This window comes from Ctenopharyngodon idella, chromosome 23 (genome assembly GCF_019924925.1).
Source record: "Ctenopharyngodon idella isolate HZGC_01 chromosome 23, HZGC01, whole genome shotgun sequence".
NCBI classification, from domain to species: Eukaryota; Metazoa; Chordata; class Actinopteri; order Cypriniformes; family Xenocyprididae; genus Ctenopharyngodon; species Ctenopharyngodon idella.
Window position 1 is genome coordinate 21,118,129 of NC_067242.1, and position 22,001 is coordinate 21,140,129.

Below are 22,001 nucleotides of genomic sequence, written 5' to 3' on the forward strand. Positions count from 1 at the left end.
AGGTGTTCTGGTTGTTGCTAGGGTTGTTGCTATGTGGTTGATAGGGCGTTGTGAGTAGTTACTAGAGCTTTGTTATGTAGTTGCTAGAGTGGTTATAACGGTGTAGCTATGTGGTTGTAAGGGTGTTCTGGGTGATTACTAGAGTATTGTTATGTGGTTGTTAGTGTGTTCTGATGGTTGCTTGGGTGTTGCATGTGGTTGCTTGGGTGTTTTAAGTAGTTACTTGAGCTTTGTTGTGTGGTTGCTAAGGTGGCTATAATAGTGTTGCTATGTAGTTGTGAGGGTGTTCTGGGTGATTACTAGAGCATTATGTTGTTGCTAGAGTGGCTGTAATGGTGTTGCTATGTAGTTGTGAGGGTGTGCTGAGTGATTACTGGAGCATTGTTATGTATTTGCTAGGGTGTTCTGATAGTTACTAGGGTGTTGCTATGTGGCTGCTAGAGCGTTTTGAGTAGTTACTAGAGCTTTGTTATGTGGTTGCTATGGTGTTCTGGATAGTTAGAGCGTTGTAATGTGCTTTCTGTGGTGTTCTGGTGGTTATAAGGGTGTTGCTATGTGGTTGCTAGGGTGTTTCAGATAGTTGCTAGGCTGTTGCTATGTGGTTGCTAGGATGTTCTGGTAGTTAGTAGAGTATTGTTATGTGGTTGCTACGGAGTACTAGTTGGTAACTGGAGTGTTGTTATATGGTTGCTATGGTGTTCTCTGCAGTTACTAGGGTGTTGCTAGGGTGTTCTGGGTAGTTACTAAAGTGTTGTTATGTGGTTGAGAGGGTGTTCTGGTAGTAGTGTATTCTAGGTGGTTGTTTACTGCCCCAATTGAAAATAGCCCATCCCCAAATCTCTTTCTGGTCTCTAGATATAGCACAGGTTCCTCCTTCAATGTAAATTTTATTTATTATTTTATTACCCAGCAGGTGAAAATCATAAGTCTGATGGCTTAGAAAAGTACTAAACAAGCCTCAACAAGCCGCATAATTTGAGGTATCATTCATGGCCATATCACAAATGTTGCAGGGTGTGTTATGAGTAGAAGTTTAATATTTAATATTAGTGGTTTGTTCAGATCACTAACCCTAAGTATGAACTTGCCTTAAAAAACACCATTAATAAATTGGAGTCTGGACAATGAATGTAATTATTAGAGAGTGAAGAAGAAAGTAGTCTGGAGGAGGAAGTGAGCAGGAAGTATTGTGAAGCTCTAGTGAGTGCAGTAGAAAGTACAAGATGGGCATCTTTATTTATGGATTTTCACTCAGTCTAATTTATAGAAAGTTCCACTAGGATGCATCTGAAAGGCTTCAGGGGTCATTGAATGAGCTCAGCCTTACACAACAACTCATATATGAGCCATTATGAGGATGTATCAAGCACACTCATATACACTTACACACACACACACACATGCACACATATGCTGTTCTTCTGTTGGATGCAGTTAAACATTTGATAGTCTTTATTCACTAAATCTCATTTTATACTTGTGTACATTTAAACTTGGCCCCTCAAGACATGTTGCGCCAAGTTTGACGTCACTAGCTGCGTTTACATGAACCCTAATAATCTGATTGTGCACAGACTAGTAGTACGTCAATCGGAATTGTAAGAATTGTAAGACTGATGCTGGACTGTCTGGACCAAGAGAGGGCTATACTCTTTAAGAAAACAAAGGAAATTAACATTTAAACTCTCTCTTACAAAATTAGCATCCCCATCCGAGACGCAATCACACTGAGTCGATCACACCTCAGCGTTGCCTTAATCTACATTTCCTTTCCATCACCCCCTCTTCCCCCCATCTCTTCTCTCTACATGCAGAGATGATCTGAAATTCACCCAAAATCTATATGGTTTAATGTGAACAATCATCACACAATGCTACATGTTTGGTATCATTTGAAATGTGCCAGTGCGACTGGTACAAAGGTCTAATTTCCACAAAAGTAAACCAGAAGGTATAGGTTTTAAGAGTTTAGAGATATTTAGCTGTCTGTGGTAGGTGTGACCCCTTTCACAGGGTCTTTCATGCAAATGGTTTTCTGTCTGGGACCCTGATTAATGCAATTTCCAATTGTGGACTCATGTTTCCATTTGAAAGAAGTTTCTGTCTTGGTCTGAGTATTTAAAGAAATGTTGCAAAAGGCTCGGCGCGATTCTGTAATCAGATCAGCCCACATTGCTGAATGTCCAGGACACTCAGCAATGTGCATTTTTCTAATGTCAGGTGTGCATCTTTTACTCTGCTTCTGAGCATTTGATGTTTTGTATTGATTATCTTTGAATTGATTATGTAATTGGCATGATACATTTACCTGACTAATAAATTGTTATATTTAATTTTATTCTGACTTACTCTGAAATTATTGACTCTAGTAGATTACGTTAAGTCCATAACCCCACAAATCTTTGCTCAGGTTAGTAACGGACTAAAGCTCAGTTTGTGGAGCATCAAGGCATGCCAGCTGAAGTTTTAGAGCTCCGACTAACACATTGGCATTAGTCATGTGTACTTAGACTGTAGGGGCTAATAATGGGTTTTCCGTTCAGAACAACAGAGTGTTGTTAGACCAATCTGAATAGGGTGAGCCTCAACCTCTGATTATTGTAATATTATTCTAACTAAGTGTATGGGGGAAACCACAGCATGATTATATAAAGTTACCATTAGAGGAAGTTAAATTGGTCGGCTTGGTTCAATGGTAATGGTCATGACCTCTGGTTAGATATAGTCTTACTTTAATTAAGTGTGTACAGATCTATGGGGACTGAATAACATACTTTTAGAAATAAGCAAGCATGGTGCGGCATCTAAAAGTATCAGTCAGTTGCCTCTGTCTAATGACCAAGACTGACGAGTTTGTGATTAAGAGATCGTATTCCCGGTCGGTGCGAGACTCAAAAGTTATTGGAATCCAAATGAACGAGTGTAATTTCAATAAAGAGTTAAGTAAAATAATCAAATGTGTAGCTAAACTATTATACAAATGACCAATAATCAATTGGCATTCTAATCTAAATTCGAGGTCATAATAAAATGGAATAAAATTGGAATTAAACTACTTTGCCACGCTGAAAAGACTGGACGCGCAAGAAACCTTCCCCACCCGATGGAAAACCGTCTTTGGGTTGATTGGGCGGGCCTTACAGAATGAATTAACCAAATCCAATTAAAACTTCATTCGGATTGTAAGGGGTGGTTTAAATCTTCTAATCCGATCGAGAGGACAAACACTTGATCGGATTGAAAACCAAATCTAGAAAGTATTGCGCATGTGCAATGACGTAGAAATGGCGTAATGACGTATGACGCATGGAACGAACTGTTGTTATTGTTTAATAAAGTGTCATAAATGACTGTCGTGTCATTCTAAAATTCTCCTTCCATTCATCGTCTGTGAAACGGAGCAGGACAGTCCTTGTTTCGGACTCGCGCATGTCAACTGGGCCGTTTCTAGGCGTAAGCGAACTAGGCGGTCCCCAGCTGAAGGGGGCACCAATGAGTGCACATACTAGCACTACATTTTAGCAGGGGTGTTTCTAAACATTGGCACGGCCACCCTGAAATATGATTGCCGCCCCCACTGATTCTCCCCAACACCATTGGGCTTGTGTACTGTAAGTCTGATGAAGCCTAGATGCCATTGGATCAGAGCGCTGTCAATTACTGCCTGATTGTTGCATGTAAACTCCATGCAATAAAGCTAAGTTTAAAGGACAATTGAAAAAATTGGTAGAGTAAAAAGTGCACAAAATCTGTATTTTGTTATGGTGTGATGGCCGAGAAATCATGCCGTGAAATGGGCAGATAGCATAATGTGGCTCAGAGTGTGTTTTAGAGGCAAAATATAACTGCACACTCAATTCAAAGCTAAAGCGAGTATGCAGTTATATTTTGCCTCTATAAAGCTTTCTTCTCTAACTTGCACCTCTAAAAGGTGTGTTTCTACACGAATGTATTGTTATAGGATCAGTATTTTTTCCCATTTAAAGGAACACTCCACTTTTTTTGAAAATAGGCTCATTTTCCAACTCCCCTAGAGTTAAACAGTTGAGTTTTACCATTTTCGAATCCATTCAGCCGATCTCCGGGTCTGGCGGTACCACTTTTAGCATAGCTTAGCATAGTTCATTGAATCTGATTAGACCGTTAGCATTTGCTGCCGTACCATGGGTGCAGCAGGCGCAATGATATTACGCAGCGTCTCTCACAAATGTCTCCATGGTTGCAAGGCACGGCACGGTACGGCAGCAAAGTTCCTTGATTATTACGCCAGAATGAGAGTATAGTTCCTAGCCATATCAGCCTAGAAAATCGCAGCTTTTCATTTTCTGTCGGTCTTAGTACACGATGTAACTACAGAAGAGTCAAGTTTTAAATAGGAAAAATATCGAAACTCTTTGGCCATTTTTGAGAGAGATGCTAACGGTCTAATCAGATTCAATGAACTATGCTAAGCTATGCTAAAAGTGGTACCGCCAGACCCAGAGATCGGCTGAATGGATTCGAAAACGGTAAAACTCAACTGTTTAACTCTAGGGGAGTTGGAAAATGAGCCTATTTTCAAAAAAAGTGGAGTGTTCCTTTAAAACTTTAACAGCCAATTAAAAATATTGGTATAGTAAAAAAAAAAAAAAAGTGCTAATTCACAAGATCAATACATCCTTTATTAAACCACTTTACAGATGGCATTGAAATGCTGAATCGATTCATTTAATTCTTACAGCACAGAGGGCATTGCGTTGTGTTATTTTAAGGGGATGTTTATGCGAGTAACAAAGGCAACAAGTAGCTGGATTCAGCCCCATCCCTGACTGCACTGAATCAGTATTTAATCCTGATTACTTTCATGTGACTGATCAACCTTTTATTTGTATTTTGGGATAACAAATAATTTTATATGTTTGACTGTAATAATAATGCAAAAACTGACACTTGAAATCAACGTTTCAAAAAAAAAAAAAAATCTAAACAAAGATAAAAAGTTCGCCTAGGGCATCAAAATGGCTTAAAAAAGGGCCTGCATGTCAAAAAATAAATTCCAATTTGAAGCTTGTGACATATAAACGTGCACATCAACCCAATCACTTTATTTAATGTTCATGGAAACACTACTTTCGGATTCATCAATCGGAATTAATTAATTCCAATTGAAACAAAAGCTGTCCATGTAAACGTAGCTAATGATATGTTTTCTAGTGGAAGTTTTCCAGAGAATTACGCCTTAAATTTCAGTCTGTTTCTCAAAAAAGCTAGTATATGACTTCAGAAGACTTAAATATAGTGTGTAATCCCTTTTGGAGCTTGATATATTCTGTTGGTTATACATATTAATTTTTTAAGTCCCCCTGTGGTGAAAATCAAGTTTTTAATATGGTTTATATGTCTATGTGGTGTTTATAATGTGCGTTAAGACAAACCATGCACAAATTCATAAGTCAACACCATTACTGAGTATTTTCTATTTAAAAGTGCAGTGAAAAAAGACGCGGTTTGAAATCGCTGGTGTTTCTGACGTCACAAACTACCTTGTAACCAATCATGTCAACGTGCCGGTGGGCTTTAGCATGACCGCTCTGAAGCAGGAGAGTCTCTAAAGAATATATCCCTCTATATTTTTCTGTTGATATAAAAATCGGGTAGATTTGGCAATATAGCGGGTGTATGATGTATATAACAACGTTATGATGAACTATATGGCTTTCTCCACTGACGTTAAGGTGTTCAAAGCGTTTCTAAGGATACTGATTAGAAGGCAGAACAGAAACATGGTTTATGTAACGTTAGCAACACATTATTAGCTGTTTGATAATTTAGTCAAGCAAAAGGCTAATCTTTTTAATTACTGTTATGTGTCTGACGTTGTAAAAAGCGATACCATTGTGAAGCGTTTACCTCAGTAAGTTCACCGAGTGGATCTCTTGAGCTTGTGCGAGTGAGTGGAGGCTGGGCTAATTAGCATATTCATATATCCGCGTATAATAATTGAGGCAAGGGTGTAGAGTTACATTCAAGCTATGTTGAAGCATAAAGACTTTTTTTTTTTTCATTTTGGTGATCAAAGATGAGTTTTAAGGGATAAAATTATTGACTACAGGGGGACTTTAAATCTTAAATATCTTTACTTTGGCTATATGTGCGTTCCCACCACACCTACGAAGTACAGACAAATGCAACTGCACCTTTTCATTTTTCTTTTATTTTCAGAGTTATATCTGCCTCACTAAGAAGAGAGAAAGCAAAGAAATCTAGTTCCTCTGGGAAAAGACATAAACATCAAGCTATTTTTCAGCCAAGACTACAACATTTGATCACACTCACTGGCAGCTCATGCATTAATATAATGCATGCCATGACATCAGCTATGAAGATTTCATCAGAAACACAGACGCTATGGTTTATTTATCAGTCTCATGAAATAATCATACACTTTACATTTGTTTCAGCTCTCCCATCAATCGGTTGAACTTACACGCTCATTGATTTGCATATTTCATCAAAACAAAACAAAGTTGCATGGAATTGCTTGGAAATTTGGATGTGTGCGTGCTAACTTTGTCTTGGTAGAATGTTTGACTTTATCTGTTATCAAAGAAAGGGATAGAAGGAGGGTGAAACAATTAATTATTCTGGGTTTTTTTTTTTTTTTTTCATCTTCAGTTAAGTCTTGCTGTTCTAAGACAGAGAGAGATGTAGTAATAAGGCAAGAGATTTACTCTATGCCAGCTACAATTTCACACACATAGACAATGTCAGGCAGGAGTCACCACACAGCATTAGGAGGTGAAGTGAGAGTGTGTAAATGAGATTCATTAGAAGACAGCAGTTTTTATAGTCTTTGTATACATGTTTATTATGACCGTGTGGGTGAATGCCTCTTCTTTTAATGCGCATTTCACAATGTGTGTGTGTGTGTGTGTGTGTGTGTGTGTGACTTAGCTTGCTTTACACAGTCATTACTCCAGTCTTCAGTGTCATAAATCATTCTAATATGCTGGTTTGGTGCACAAGAAACATTTCCTATTATTATCAATGCTGAAAACAGTTGTGCTGCTTAATATTTTTGTGGAAACTATGATACGTTTTTTTACGATTCTTTGATTAGTTGAAAGTTCCAAAGATCAACATTTCTTTGAATAAAATCTTTTGTAACATTATAAATGTCTTTGGTATAAATGCCAACTACACATCATGGTCTGTTTCATAAAAAGAAAAACAAATGTATGAAAGCTAATGCTATAATCATGGGTGAAGCTAAAAACTCTTTGCTGAATGCTCATGTGCTGTATAAACATCCATCTCTCTGTATGTCGTTGATCTCAGTACAGTCATTGATCTTTTGGTAAATGCTCTTAATGAATTCACAGCCTCACAAATGACTTCAAGCATGAACAACTGATTTCTCATTTTGACACAGTAAACAGGATATAGCTGAATAAACAGCAAAATGCGTCAGTTCTTTTCTTTCAGTCTTAATCTGTCTTTGGCTATATCTTTCGTTCCTCTCATCTCTGTCTTTCTTCAGATTTGGCGAGGCGTGCCTGGAGAGGTTTTCACATGCTAATGTTGGTGTTCTAGCATCACTGCTGCATTTACTGTTCTGGGGCGTTCACACTAATGGAGATTTGCGTTGACAGATCAACATCGTTTTGAATGAGCATTGGTGATTTTAGAATTTTTGTTTTCATATGAGGACAGTCATGTATACTCTAGGGCTGGGACAATACATTGATGCATCACGAATCGAGAAATGATTCTGGATCGATTCTGATATTTTCTGTATGTCTGTGTGTACATGTATTCTCTTTCGAATTGATTCTGAGCTTAGTTTTCAACAGCAGATGGCACTCCGTGCTTTAGACGTACTCTGCTTCCTTCCAGTTCCTTACACACAGCACTTGAACCTTCTATAATATAATAACTTATAAAGTTCGAAAAAGTTGAAGTGAATTACAAGGGTGTTTGCAGTGAGCTGTTCACATTAATCTTGCATCATAAAAGCATTCTGAGGCGCAAATACATTGTCAGACTCAGCTGAACGAGCAGTCTTCTTCGTGAGCATTTGAGCATGCGGTTAAAAATAGCCTAGAGCGCCATCTGCTGTTAAAAACTAAGCTCAGAATCGATTTGCGATGCATTTGGAAAATATCAGAAACGATCCACAAATTGCGATGCATAGATTGTATTGTCCCAGCTCTAGTATACTCCCGATCAATTTTTTAAAAAAAAAAGAAGTCTCTTATGCTCACTAAGGCAGCCTTTATTTAATCAAGAATACAGCAAAATCTTTAATATTGTTAAGTATTATTACAATTTAAAATAAAAAAATTCTCTTTTAATATATTTTAAATGTAATTTATTCCTGTGATGGCAAAGCTGAATTTTCAGCAGCCATTACTCTTGTGTTCAGTGTCATGTGATTTGGTGCTCAGGAAACATTTCTTCTTTTTATCAATCTGGAAAACAGTTGAGCTGCTTAATATTTTTCACTATTCTTTAATACAAAGTTCAAAAGAACAGCATTTATTTAAAATAGAAGTCTTTTGTAGCAATTTAAATGTCTTTACTGTCTGTCTTATGTGTCCATGCTGAATAAAAGTGTTAAAAAAAAAATAATAATAAATCTTACTGACCACAAACTTTTGAGTGGTAGTGTAGAATTATGGGTATGGGTCACAATGGTCAACTAGTCATCAGCTGGATAGTCCATTATTATTCTTTTCTTTTTTTTCAATAGATATATTTTAGTGTATATGCTGTATTTAGTATGGTTACAGTATGCTTGGTCTTTAAATTCCTCCCCTTTCAAACAGTTCTTCTAGAGCAATACACATTCAGACAGACATGTTTGGCCATTCTGTCAAATCTCATATTGTTTTTTGAGTGTCACACCAAGTTAAAATGTCAAGTTAAAAATACTCTAATTTTTAAAAATGTGTTGTCTTATGTAAATGTTCTTGATCGGGGTCAGGTGACTCCAACACCAGTCTACTTATAAAAGTTGTCCAGTTGAGACAGATTGGTCTACTATCATTCAGGCAACCAATTAACTACACTGTAAATCCGAATAAGTTGGCAAAACTCAAAAAATTTGAGGCAATCAGTTGCCTCAAAATGTTTAGGTTAAGAAAGTTTAAGTAAGCAGAACTGGCAGATTTTTATTTTGTACTCAAACATTTCAAGTTAAGAACATTTAAAATGTATGAGTACACTAATTCATACATTTAAATTAAAATGAATGTATCCTCAATGTAAATACTTTTATTAGTGTAAACTTAGCTAGCTGTAACAAGCTAATTCAGAAAATGCTAATTTGCTAACATGTTAACAATAACGTGGTTTAGCACTTGCTGAATGAGTACCGCAATATCAAACATTTAACATACTTGCTCACAAATCAAGCCGCATGCATCACTTGATACCGTGATGGTAACTCTCCAAAAACCCACATTAGCAGAAACTCTTCTAAATTAGCATAACAAAACATTAATCACAACTAAATCTCCCACTTAACATTAATCTTGCACAAAAAACATTATATAACACTTAATTTTAGCATTTACTCTCCCTTTCGAGTGCCATGGGCAAAGCATGCTAGGAAATGGTAATCCCAGCCCAGTTTAAGTTAAATTTAAGTTTGTCTAAATTAAAAGAAATAAGTTCATAAAACTCAAAACAATGAAAAAGTTAAGTTTACTTAAAATATATCAGTTCTGTGAACCTGAACGAAAAAGAAAGTGCTAAATACTAATTTGTTCAATTTAAGTTTGTCCTACTCAAACCAATGAATTATTTTAGTTTACAGTGTACTCCATTTTGAAAATATATAGTTTTATACATCTCCAGTATGAGTCATGGTGGTCTGGATGTAACATCACACCTTGAATTGTTAAAAATGTTTTTTGAAGATCAGTCCTCTATAGTGGACACTATGTAGTTTAAAGTATGAACTGAATCTTTAACATATATTTTTTCTTTCTCTCCCTCTCTGTTTTTGTTTCTCTCTCATTTTGTTCCTCTTGTTTTTCATTATTTCACATAATCTGTTCGTCCTCTACGTTACTTTCTGGCCCTTTTGTCTCTCTGTCCATCTGTCTTTCTGCAGTAGGCACAGTGTGTGTGGATGAGGCTGTGAGAGGGTGCGTGCATCAGGATGACGATGAAAGGCTTGCCCTCCAGCCGTAGCCACCACCACACACTCACACACTGCGACCCGTCCTACGAGTCTTTGACCCTCCGCCACGACAGACGGCCTTATGTCCTTAACCCATCCCACACAACTGACCAGGGCTTCTATGGGTGCCAGTCTGATCTGGCCAGCAGCACATTTCCACGCCGGCATCACGGCTCACATCATGAGTTTAAGGATGAATGTGCCATTGTGCCCTATGTGGGACCGGGGGGCATAGCCGGGGGAACTGGGGGTGGGTGCGGCCCTTGTGGCTCGGCTGCCATACCCCCGTCCCTGCTGGAGAAGTTCGACCAGCAGCAACCAGTGAGGAAGGATGGGTATCACACTTTGCAATACAAACGGACGGCGGCGCTGGAGCACCAGCGCAGTGACAGTCCTGGGCGTATACGCCACCTCGTACACTCTGTCCAAAAGCTGTTCACCAAATCCCATTCCCTAGAAGGTCCTGGTCAGCGCAGCCTCAACGGAAATGACCCCGCCATCCCAGCTGATGCAATGGCAACGGCTGCATCCCACCCGAATGTTTCCTCCACGACTATAGGCACCCTACACAAGCCGTCAAGCAACAAGCGGGGAAAGAGCAAGGAGCGCAGTCGCTCCGAGCCCAAACCTCGTGCACGGACGCCCGGGTCGGGTTACTGGAGCTCAGACGACACTCTGGACAGAGATATCTGCCTCTACCACCAGCATCAACCCTCTGGAGTCATGACCATGGGCCGCCATCCGGACAAATCCCAGTCCCACTATTTCTTGGGACAGAGCTACAACACCCTAGGAGGGGGACGCTCGTCCCTGAAGACCTCACGCAGCAACAACGACGTTGGAAGTTGCTCCACATGCTCCAATCCCACAGGAGGTGCTCTGACTTTCGGAGGCCCAATGGCAGTTGACCAGGCTGGGCCGCTCGTCAAGAAGAGCTCCTGGTCCAGCACTCTAACGGTGAGCAGGGCCCGAGAGGTGTACCAGAAGGCCACGGTCAATATCGATAAAGCCCTAGGTCAAAGCACAGACCTGCCAGCAGGGACGAACCTGCCAGTTTTTACAGGTAGGAGAGAGATTTCGCTTTTCTTCGTCACCACGACCATCATCATCATTGCCATTGCCATCAGTGTCATTAGGTTGGCTTCCACACCTAATGCGTTTGTGCTGAGGAGTCATGTGCATTTGGTTTTTCTGGTGTGGAAGGTGTGACATCTCCTCATCATTCTTTTCATCTTGTGCTTCATCTCTCTCCACGTTTTCCATCTTTCAGTGCATGATCTTTCTGCTGTGTTTGCATGTTTGTGAAGAGTGGACAAATTGCATGCATGTCTTTGTCTGATCATGTTAGGGGGCTATTCACACAGGATGCATTCTTGCGTCTGTCGGTTTTGTAATTGTTTTTCTTTGATAAAGTGTGCATTTTGATGGATATTGCTGTGTTTTAAATTTGCCTATGGAAATCTATGAATTGTTCTATGCCAGACTGCAATACGCCTCACTGTTTTTAATTGTTTTTCTATGACAGTACTAGAGGGATGTCTTTGATTGTTGTGATGCATCTCTATTTTTTAATAGTTTTGTATGGAAAAAGTGCTAAATGACAGATAGACCGTCTCTGATTTAAAAGTATTCTAACTTCATTCATGGCACGTTTCTCCTGTTTTCCTCATCAGTCTTGTTGGAAATGTTGTTTCATCCAATTTAAAACTAGCTTAATCATCGAGTGATTTGTGGTTTGTAACCGAGAGGTGTGTGTCGAATTGAAACGCTTCTCACTGGATGTCGCAACGCTGTTTAATAATGGTGTCCGGGACCGGAAATAAACGCAGCTCCTTTAAGCTTTCGTTCCGTTATCCACTAGGCCATGCTGCATAGTTCAATGTAAACTAGTGAAACACATGATAACAGCTATTTGTTTTGTATTTGTTGTTACTGTCCAAGAAACAACTTCAGATGATATTGCTGGTTCAGTCGACAGAAATACTGGACACGCATAATAACTGCTGAAATATTCGCATGGAAAATGTTTCTCAGGTCAGTCGGAGGAGCGTGCATGGTACGAACAGTGCATATATAATCGAACAGCTACAGGCGCCACTGCGGCCGTGTATCTAACCAAATTTAGCCGCACCGCCAGGAAAAGAGGAGGAGGGAGGTTGGGGTGCCCTCGGGCAGGATGAAGATGATTTGGCCCGCGGGCCGCCAGTTGAAGAGCCCTGTGCTAGAGGGATGCCATTGACCATTGTGATGCATCTCACTGTTTTTGCTTGACAAATAGCTAAACAGACATCTGTGACCATTATGACAGGTCTTGATTACTTCTAATAGTTTTTTATGAAAACATGCTAGACGGTCGTGTTTGACTGTTGCAATATGTCTTCCTCTTGTTTTTCTATGAAAACCTGCTGGATGGCACCTCAGTGTGCATGAGCAACTTTTGGAAAACGCTTGAAAACACTAGTGTGGATGGGAAAACTCCGTTTTCAAATGTCTCCGGATTGATGTAGACGTCGCCCATTGCAATGTGTCTCAATGGTGCGACGTGGCCTTTATCACGTCAAATTAAAAGTAGTGTTTCAGCATATAAAGATACCTGCATTCTGTTTTATTCCATTAGGCCTTTGCCTAGCTGTTTTTAACGCAACATGTCCTGTGTGAATGGTTCCTTATAATGTCAATGTGTTTGAATGTTTTAACATATGCTCAGGAGTTGGGACTGACCTGCTGTGTAATAGCGGCACTGTGACAGATTAAAATGAACTCAGAGACCACGGCTTGTGATTTGTTTTCTTTGGTGTGGACTAAGGCTGTGTGATAGAGAGATCATAAACAAATAAATGAAGGATAACTGAGAAAAAAATTCTGCCTGCAGCCCTGGAGATCAGTGACTGTTTGTGTGAAGATTAGGAGAAAAAAATGGAATTTGTGTTTGTCCTTCTGCTATCTCTCTCAGTCTCTTTTGTTCACTATGTGACAAAGTAATTCACAGGAAAAAGAAAGTGATGGAGAAAACAGAAAGGGAAAGAGGAGAGCAGTGGATTTTATAAACGAAAATTTTAAACGAACAAAAATTATGATGAATTATATATATGTGTGTGTATATATATATATATATATATATATATAACCCGAATTCTGGAAATGTTGGGACGTTTTTTAAATTTGAATAAAATGAAAACGAAAAGACTTTCAAATCAGCTATAAAAGGGATGTCTTAGAGAGGCAGAGTCTCTCAGAAGTAAAGATGGGCAGAGCTCTGAAATAGTGCATAAAAAGATTGTGGAATTACAGATTACAAAGGCTTTGTATATCTCATCATCTACAGTGCATAACATCATCAAAAGATTCAGTGGTCTTCGGGCCCTCAGACGACACTGCATCACTCATCGGCATGATTGTGTCAATGACATTACTAAATGGGCCGGGAATACTTCCAGAAACCACTGTCGGTAAACACAATCCGCCGTGCCATCTGCAGATGCCAACTAAATCTCTATCATGCAAAAAGGAAGCCATATGTGAACATGGTCCAGAAGCACAGTCATGTCCTGTGGGCCAAGGCTCATTTAAAATGGACTGTTTCAAAGTGGAAAAGTGTTCTATGGTCAGACAAGTCCAAATTTGACATTCTTGTTGGAAATCACGGATGCCGTGTCCTCCAGGCTAAAGAGCAAGGAGACCTTCAGTGTGTTATCAGAGTTCAGTTCAAAAGCCAGCATCTCTGATGGTATGGGTGTGCATAAGTGCATACGGTATGGGCTACTTGCATGTTTTGGAAGGCACTATGAATGCTGAAAGGAATATAAAGGTTTTAGAGCAACATATGCTCCCCTCCAGACAACGTCTATTTCAGGGAAGGCCTTGTGTATTTCAGCAGGACAATGCAAAACCACATACTGCAGCTATTACAACAGCATGCCTTCATCATAGAAGAGTTTGGGTGTTGAATTGGCCTGCCTGCAGTCCAGATCTCCTATAGAGAACATTTGGTGCATCATTAAATGAAAAATACGTCAAAGACGACCACAAACTCTTCAGCAGCTGGAAACCTAAATTAGGCAAGAATGGGACCAAATTCCAGCACCAAAACTCCAGAAACTCATAACCTCAATGCCCAGATGTCTTCAAACTGTTTTGAAAAGAAGAGGAGATGCTACACCTATGGTAAACATGCCCCCGTCCCAACTATTTTGAGACCTGTAGCAGGCATCAATTTTGAAATGAGCTTATTTTGTGCATAAAATTGTAAAATTTGATTTGAAAGTCTTTTAGTTTTCATTTTATTCAAATTTAAAAAACGTCCCAACATTTCCGGAATTCAGGTTGTGTATATATATTGTGTGTGTGCAAAATTTTATTTACTCATGAAAAAAACTCAGAATCATGAAGTTAATTGGATAAATATAACAATTTAAACCATTTTTACAATGCAAAGTACAAGGGACTACAGTGAAGTTTGTGTGTATGGGAGAGAGTCAGGGAGAGAATGAGAGAGGAAGGGTAAGAGAAGACGTTGCAGATAATGGAGTCCGGAAAGATAGAGGAACTAAATAAAAAGGCTGAACTCCAAGGAGAACTGCCAAAGTGCCCATATCTGAGCCCCCATCTGCAGTAATGAGAGTCTGTCTGGTAATAGAGTTAGCTTGACTGTAAGACATGGATAACTTTAGACGTCTTAGTTGCCAGAATGGCTATAGCTACTTTAACACTAAGGTCATGGTCATCTTCATAGCTTCATAGCAGAGTTTACAAGAAGAGCCCATAAAAGTAGCATTCAGGTACTTTGTTTCCTTTCTGTCCCTCTCTCTTTCTGCACCTTTTCCTCATTTCCATCCTCTACTCTTTTAAAAAAAGAATTCCGCAGAGAGTGGATCTTTTTCACTGGTCTGAACAATATCTCTCTTTGTGCCCCTTTCTCTTCTGTTTTCGGTGACGGAGGAAAGGTTGTTGGCTTCTCCCCCTAGTTAGAGCGTGTGAAAAAGAGGGGAACGTGTGAAAGAATTGCGTTAGCATGCGACGCACATCACGCAGTGAGCCTGCAGCCGGGCTTACTATAGTTCTCCTTCACTGGCCACTAAAAATGGAAGATTTTAAAAGAAGCCGAGCCTTGCTGGATAATATGAAATGATTGTTATTCATCTCAGAGAGGTGAGAGGCTTTTGAGGTGAGGGTTTGAGAAGTGCACATTACGTGTGTTGTACATGAATAGTGCAAGTGGGTGTAAAATGTTTTCAAGATCGTTTTCAGATAATGATGTTGGCTGTGCAGAAGTCAATATTGTGTTTTGTAGTGGGAGCAGCAGGTGTTAGTGTGTGGGTACGGGTTGCATAAGGCCATGCATGTTATGCCAGGATGCTCTTTTAGCTTTTTAAGAGTGTATTATATGATGAATCTAAGAGGCTTTATGTGTTATAGAGATAATGTGGGAAGAGACTGAGAAGTTATAGTCATAGCTGCGTCATCTATAGTTCAGCACGGATGGTTTCTGGTTAATTATTTTTTAGAATAATTGCACATTAAGCATTTGTGATGTATTAGTTAACAGTTAGTCGTTCATAAAGCATGTTTGTATGGTTTTAAAACATTGATCATCACATAATTTATTCGTGGAGTTGCAATGAATTATTATGCACTTATGTATAAGGTTTAGGATATATGTAGCTTGTTAAACAGTTGGAAATGAGTTGCAAATGTTTTATTAGAATTAGAAAAAAGGTTAATAATATATTTAGTAAATGCAAATATTTAATATAAATTTATAAACATTCTAATCATAAACATACACTAACAAATGTAAAATATATATATATATATATATATATATATATTGTACACATAAATAAATATGAAACAAATCATCATCAGGTTTCCACCCATTTAAGTTTTACAGTATTTTTGAAGTACTTACTAAAACTGAAATAAAAATCAATTAAAGCTTAATAGAATTATTTAAAGTGTACAGTTTCCGCCAATCTCATGTTTATCTTGAGTACCTATAGAGTAGTATTGCATCCTTCATATCTCCAAAAAGTTTTTAGTTTTATCATATTCATAAAAGATAGATACGCTGTACCGAATCTTTCCGAAAAAAGCTGAACTCCTGGAGGCGTGCCGTGGGCAAGAGTCACGAGCTCACGCAGCTTTTGCGTAGTGATGGTCTGCAAGCTGCGACATCGTTATAAATAAAAAGGGAACAAAAACATTTGTGTTGTTTACATTATATGCACTTGCGCGCCGATTGCCAACAAAACACAGACATTTGATGCGGTTTTACTCACCGCCTGTGATCTGCAAATCCAGCGTCGAAATGGGACTTGTTTACAAAACATTCGTCAACGAAATTCCGGGAACAAACAAACAAACATGCGCGCACAACTCAGTTGCTGCCCCGGAAAAACAAATCAAAAACAAATCATTATCAGGGAGAAGTGCCCATACAAGGAATTCCACCCTTTATGATGTGATACAGGGCCATACTCGAAAAAAACTTTCCGAAACATATCCAAATCCGGAAGGAGTGTATTTGGCACTGAAATACTGCGTAAAAACTCGTGTTTTGAAACTTTGGCCATGTTTAGTATGAGAATACAACTTTTTAACAGTGTAAATAAGTCAGAATGCATGAAATAGCCTTAGACATCCCCCCCCCCCCCCCCCCCCTTTAAAAAAAATGACAAAATTACTATAACTTAAAGGATTAGTTCACTTTCAAATGAAAATTACCCCAAGCTTTACTCACCCTCAAGCCATCCTAGGTGTATATGACTTTCTTCTTTCTGATGAACACAATCAGAGTTATATTAATAAATATCCTGATGCATCCAAGCTTTATAATGGCAGTGAAAAGGACCAACAAGTATGAAGCTCAAGAAGTGCATCCATCCATCAAAAAAGTCCTCCACACGGCTTTGGGGGGTTAATAAAGTCCTTCTGAAGTGAAGCGATGTGTTTGTGTAAGAAAAATATCCATATTTAACAAGTTATAAAGTAAAATATCTAGCTTCCAACAGACAGTCTTCCGTATTCAACTGCCATTATAAAGCTTGGGCGCGTCAGGATATTTATTAATGTAACTCCGATTGTGTTCATCAGAAAGAAGAAAGTCATATACACCTAGGATGGCTTGAGGGTGAGTAAAGCTTGGGGTAATTTTCATTTGAAAGTGAACTAATATTTTAAACTAAAATTAAAATGAAAACTAAAAATATAAAAATAAAGCTAATTCAAAATATTAATAAATTCTATTGTAGTTTATAATTAATACTAAAATAACTCTGCAACAATGTTTATATATAAACATCTTAATCATTAAAACACCATTTGCAGCTGTTTATAAATCAATGTGCTCGTTAATGTTTGAATGATCATATGAATACACATGAATTCTCTATTATCTAATACATCATTATTTGCTTTATTGCTTGTAGTTATTATTAAGTGTTACAGGCAGATCAGGTGTTTATGAGAAGCTAACTTTCTCTCTGTCTGTGCAGGTTCCTCAGGATGAGTGGGGTGCCTTCTCTGTGGGTCAGGATGACGAGATCCCGTGCAGGAGGATGAGGAGCGGCAGCTACATTAAGGCTATGGCAGAGGAGGACAGTGGAGACTCGGACTGCAGCCCCAAACCTTCACCCAAAGTCCAGGCCCGGAGAGCCAGTTATCTGAAAGCCACCCAGCCTTCCCTCACCGAGATGACCACACTCAAGTGAGTCTGGAAAAGTATTAGCTTGTGCATGTTGCCGCCATGAAATCACATGGGAAATCAAATGCATGTACTCTGTGTGTACATAAAGCTTGCAGGTGCGTGGGCCCACCGATCCGTCTGCAATTTCAATGAACCATCATTTTCTCTGGGGTCATTTTAAACATGTTATTTTACAGGCGCTCAACCCATTCCGCATCTCTAAGTGCTGTTGGGATGTGTCTCTAGAGAGGGTGTAGTCTCGTCCTTAAACCCCACCTCTGTTCACACACAAACGCATACACTCGGTGCAATTTCATATAAAATCCCTCAGTGTCCTGAGACTCTTACCACTACGGTGAAATCTTTTCACTCTCCCCTTTATTAAAAATTCAACAGAACAAAGTCATTTCAAAGGGAATATTCCTGCGCCTTTAAAGTTCCTACTGACATTTTTTTAGTTGTGCACCGTTATATCATCTGAAAATAGGTCTGTTTTTAATGTAGGAACTGATCTTGAGTTCTATTTTTCTTATTTATGTTAAAACCTCACATATTATAGTTGTGTACTACTATACAGTGACAACATATCCTACTTAGACTATATACAATGAAGTGAGTCACTTTTATCCCACAGACTTATTCATGAGAACAAACTGATTTGCATTATAAAGAGATTCAACACAACACTTTTGGTTCTGTGTGTGTGAATGTGCGCTTTTGTGTGTAAACTTTGCAAACACAGCATTCGTATAATGAGAGTCTTATCGCTCTGACAACAGCAGATGCTCATAAGTTTGGTGTAATAATTGAAATATATATATATTTTTAAAGAAATTAATACTTTTATTTAGCAAGGACACATTAAATTGATCAAAAGTGACAGTAAAGACATTTATAATGTTACAAATAAATGCTGTTCTTTTGATCTTTCTATTCATTAAAAAAATCCTGAAAAATGTATCATGGTTTCCTCAAAAATATTAAGCAGTACAACAATTTTCAGCATTGATAATAATAAGCAATGTTTCTTGAGCACCAAATCAGCATATTAGAATGATTTCTGAAGAATCATGTGACACTGAAGAGAGTAATGATGATCTCAGGACCAAATTACATTTTAAAATATATTAAAATAGAAAACATGTATTTGAAATTGTAATAATATTTTACAATATTACTCTTTTTACTGTATTTTTGATCAAATAAATGCAGCCTTTGCGAGCATAGGAGGCTTATTTAAAACACAGGATCTAGATTCAACAATTAATAAGGAATAGGAAGATGAAGATACTGGAATCACACAGATTAACCAGTCACATATAATATAACTATAGCAGCCTAACACAAGAGTACCTGACAATGACTTTGTCTGAAATCACCCCCTATACCCTTTAATAGGGCACTATTTGAGGGGACAGACATTTGTAGTGGTGTCCGAAACCATAGTGGACATTATCGAGTGCACTCATTCAATCCCATAATGCACCACAATAATGGGTGTACAACCGATGTACACTCAGCGGTTAGAGAATACCCATAATGCACTGTGAGGGAATTCACTCCGAATGAATTCCCGCTTCTCGCCAGAAGATGGCGCCCACAGCTGAATCATCCATTCATCCATTTTCCAAACTGCTGGTCCAGTGTGGGTACAGCATAATATCATACAGGTAAATTCCATTTTAATTGATTATTAAATTGTTTAATTAAGGTTTATACATGCTAGTTTCCATGACAGAGTTCAATATAAATCTAATTAAGATAAAAAATTTAATTAAACAAGATAAAATTACTATTGAGCGGCCAGTTTTCTAAGTTTCAAATGATTATTATATAACAGCAAGCACAAACTATGCAAAAGCAGCAGTCCTTCCAGCACCAAATTCGCTCACTCATTTTCATTTACTCCTTCAAGTGGACTATAGTAGAGTAATCTAGGGAATTGTGAATGAGGGTATAGGGGTGATTTCGAACACAACTCAAGGCTAATGAGTAGGAAGAACATAAGAAATAAAATACACAGGAGTTAATGCCCATAATGAGACACAGGTGTGGAACAATCAGAAACCAAGGAAACGGATTAAAAAGAAGGAAAGCACAGGTAGAGTGAGAATGCAAATTAAAAGTCCATGAATAATGTCAACATAAATAAAATTATGAACATTAAACAGTGGTCATAAACATTATGCCTCTAACAGGTGAAGTGAATAACACTGATTATCTCTTCACACCCGTTAGTGTGTGGGATATATTAGGCAGCAAGTGAACATTTTGTCCTCAAAGTTGATGTTAGAAGCAGGAAAAATGGCTAGATGATGGCTAGATGACCGAGTCAGAGCATCTCCAAAACTGCAGCTCTTGTGGGGTGTTCCCGGTCTGCAGTGGTGAACCGGCAACAGGGTCATGGGCATCTGCTGCTAACATCTTGGTGCCAGATACCTTCAGGGGTCTAGTGGAGTCCATGCCTTGACGGGTCAGGGCTGTTTTGGCAGCAAAAGGGGGACAAACAAAATATTAGGAAGGTGGTCACAATGTTATGCCTGTTCGGTGTATGTCATCAGACTCCTAATGTGCATGACTCAAGTGATGGCGTTTCAAATGAATCTCTTCAGATACTCCCTGTTCAGTGTGTAGGGAACAGCGAACACTTCATAGGGACCCTGTGATGGGCTCTTTATCTATTTTCTGCTTGACAGGAAGTGCTGCAGCATTGAATATTTATAATCAGAGCATTGTGCCTTGAACTCGAACATGGACACATACATTCAAACACACATATACATACTCCCACACACACACATACATAAAACTGATAAATAATAAATAACAAAAGAACTAGAAATTTATAAACCTATATCCACATAAGCACACTTTTTATTCAGACACACAATAATACAGTAGACATACACACTCATGCTCATGTGTGCTTAAACAACTGCATGTATACACCAAGAAAAGAAAAAAAGTTGCGTTATATAATGAATATGCAATCCCCTGAGGCCTGTGCTCATTATAGACAGATATTTCCTTTATTTCTTCAAAACAATTCCACAGACTTACAATGAAGCCATGAGTCATATCTACAATTTATAGTTTGTACAGTTTTTTGTATTAGCCAAATTTTTGTCAAGACACAAAAATGCAGCAGACCAAACTTCAACCAAAACCGAAAATTTAAAAAAAAAATTATTATAATTAATTATATTAAAAATTAACTGTGAAGTTTCTGATTGAGTAATGTTTATAAATTATACAATAGTGTATATCAAATATAATAGTTTAAATGTGTATTTAATATATAAATGATTTATATATATATATATATATATATATATATATATATATGTGTATATATATATATATATATATATGTATGTGTGTGTGTGTGTGTGTATAAATATATATATATATATATATATATATATATATATATATATATATATATTTATACACTACCAGTCAAAAGTTTGGAAACATTACTATTTTTAATGTTTTTGAACGAAGTCTCTTATGCTCATTAAGGCTGCATTTATTTCATAATAAATACAGAAAAAACAATAATATTGTGAAATATTATTACAATTTAATTGATTAGATTTTCTATTTTAATATACTTTAAAATATAATTTATTTCTGTGATCAAAGCTGAATTTTCAGCATCAAATCTCCAGTATTATACATGATCCTTCAGAAATCATTCTAATATGCTGATTTGATACTCAGTTATTATCAATGTTGAAAACAGTTGTGTTGCTTAATATTTTTTTGGAATCTGTGATACTTTTTTCAGGATTCCATGATGAATAAAAGGTTAAAAAGAACAGCATTTATTCAAAATATAAATCTTTACTATCACTTTTTATCAATTTAACACATCCGTGCAGAATAAAAGTATTAATTTCTTTCAAAAAAAAAAAAAGAAAGAAAAAAAATAACTGACCACAAACTTTTTAACTGTAGTGTATATTGTTACAAAAGATTTCTATTTTAAATAAATGCTGATATTTTTTTAACTTTTCATTCATCAGAGAATCCTGAAAAAATATCACAGGTTATAAAATAATATTAAGCAGCACAACTGTTTCCAACATTGATAATAAATTAGCATATTACAATGATTTCTGAAGGATCATGTGACACTGAAGACTG

At 37.7% G+C, this 22,001-nt stretch overlaps 1 protein-coding gene across 1 annotated transcript in view; it reads left to right on the forward strand.

The window, feature by feature from the left end:
- Positions 1–22,001, forward strand: part of dlgap1b (discs, large (Drosophila) homolog-associated protein 1b) — a 143,132-nt gene that overhangs the window by 74,318 nt on the left and 46,813 nt on the right. The window contains 3 exon segments of the mRNA XM_051882491.1: positions 10,100–11,181; positions 11,183–11,231; positions 17,662–17,873. Of these exon segments, the coding sequence (XP_051738451.1) occupies positions 10,148–11,181; positions 11,183–11,231; positions 17,662–17,873 (1,295 nt within the window). The 5' untranslated portion in view covers positions 10,100–10,147.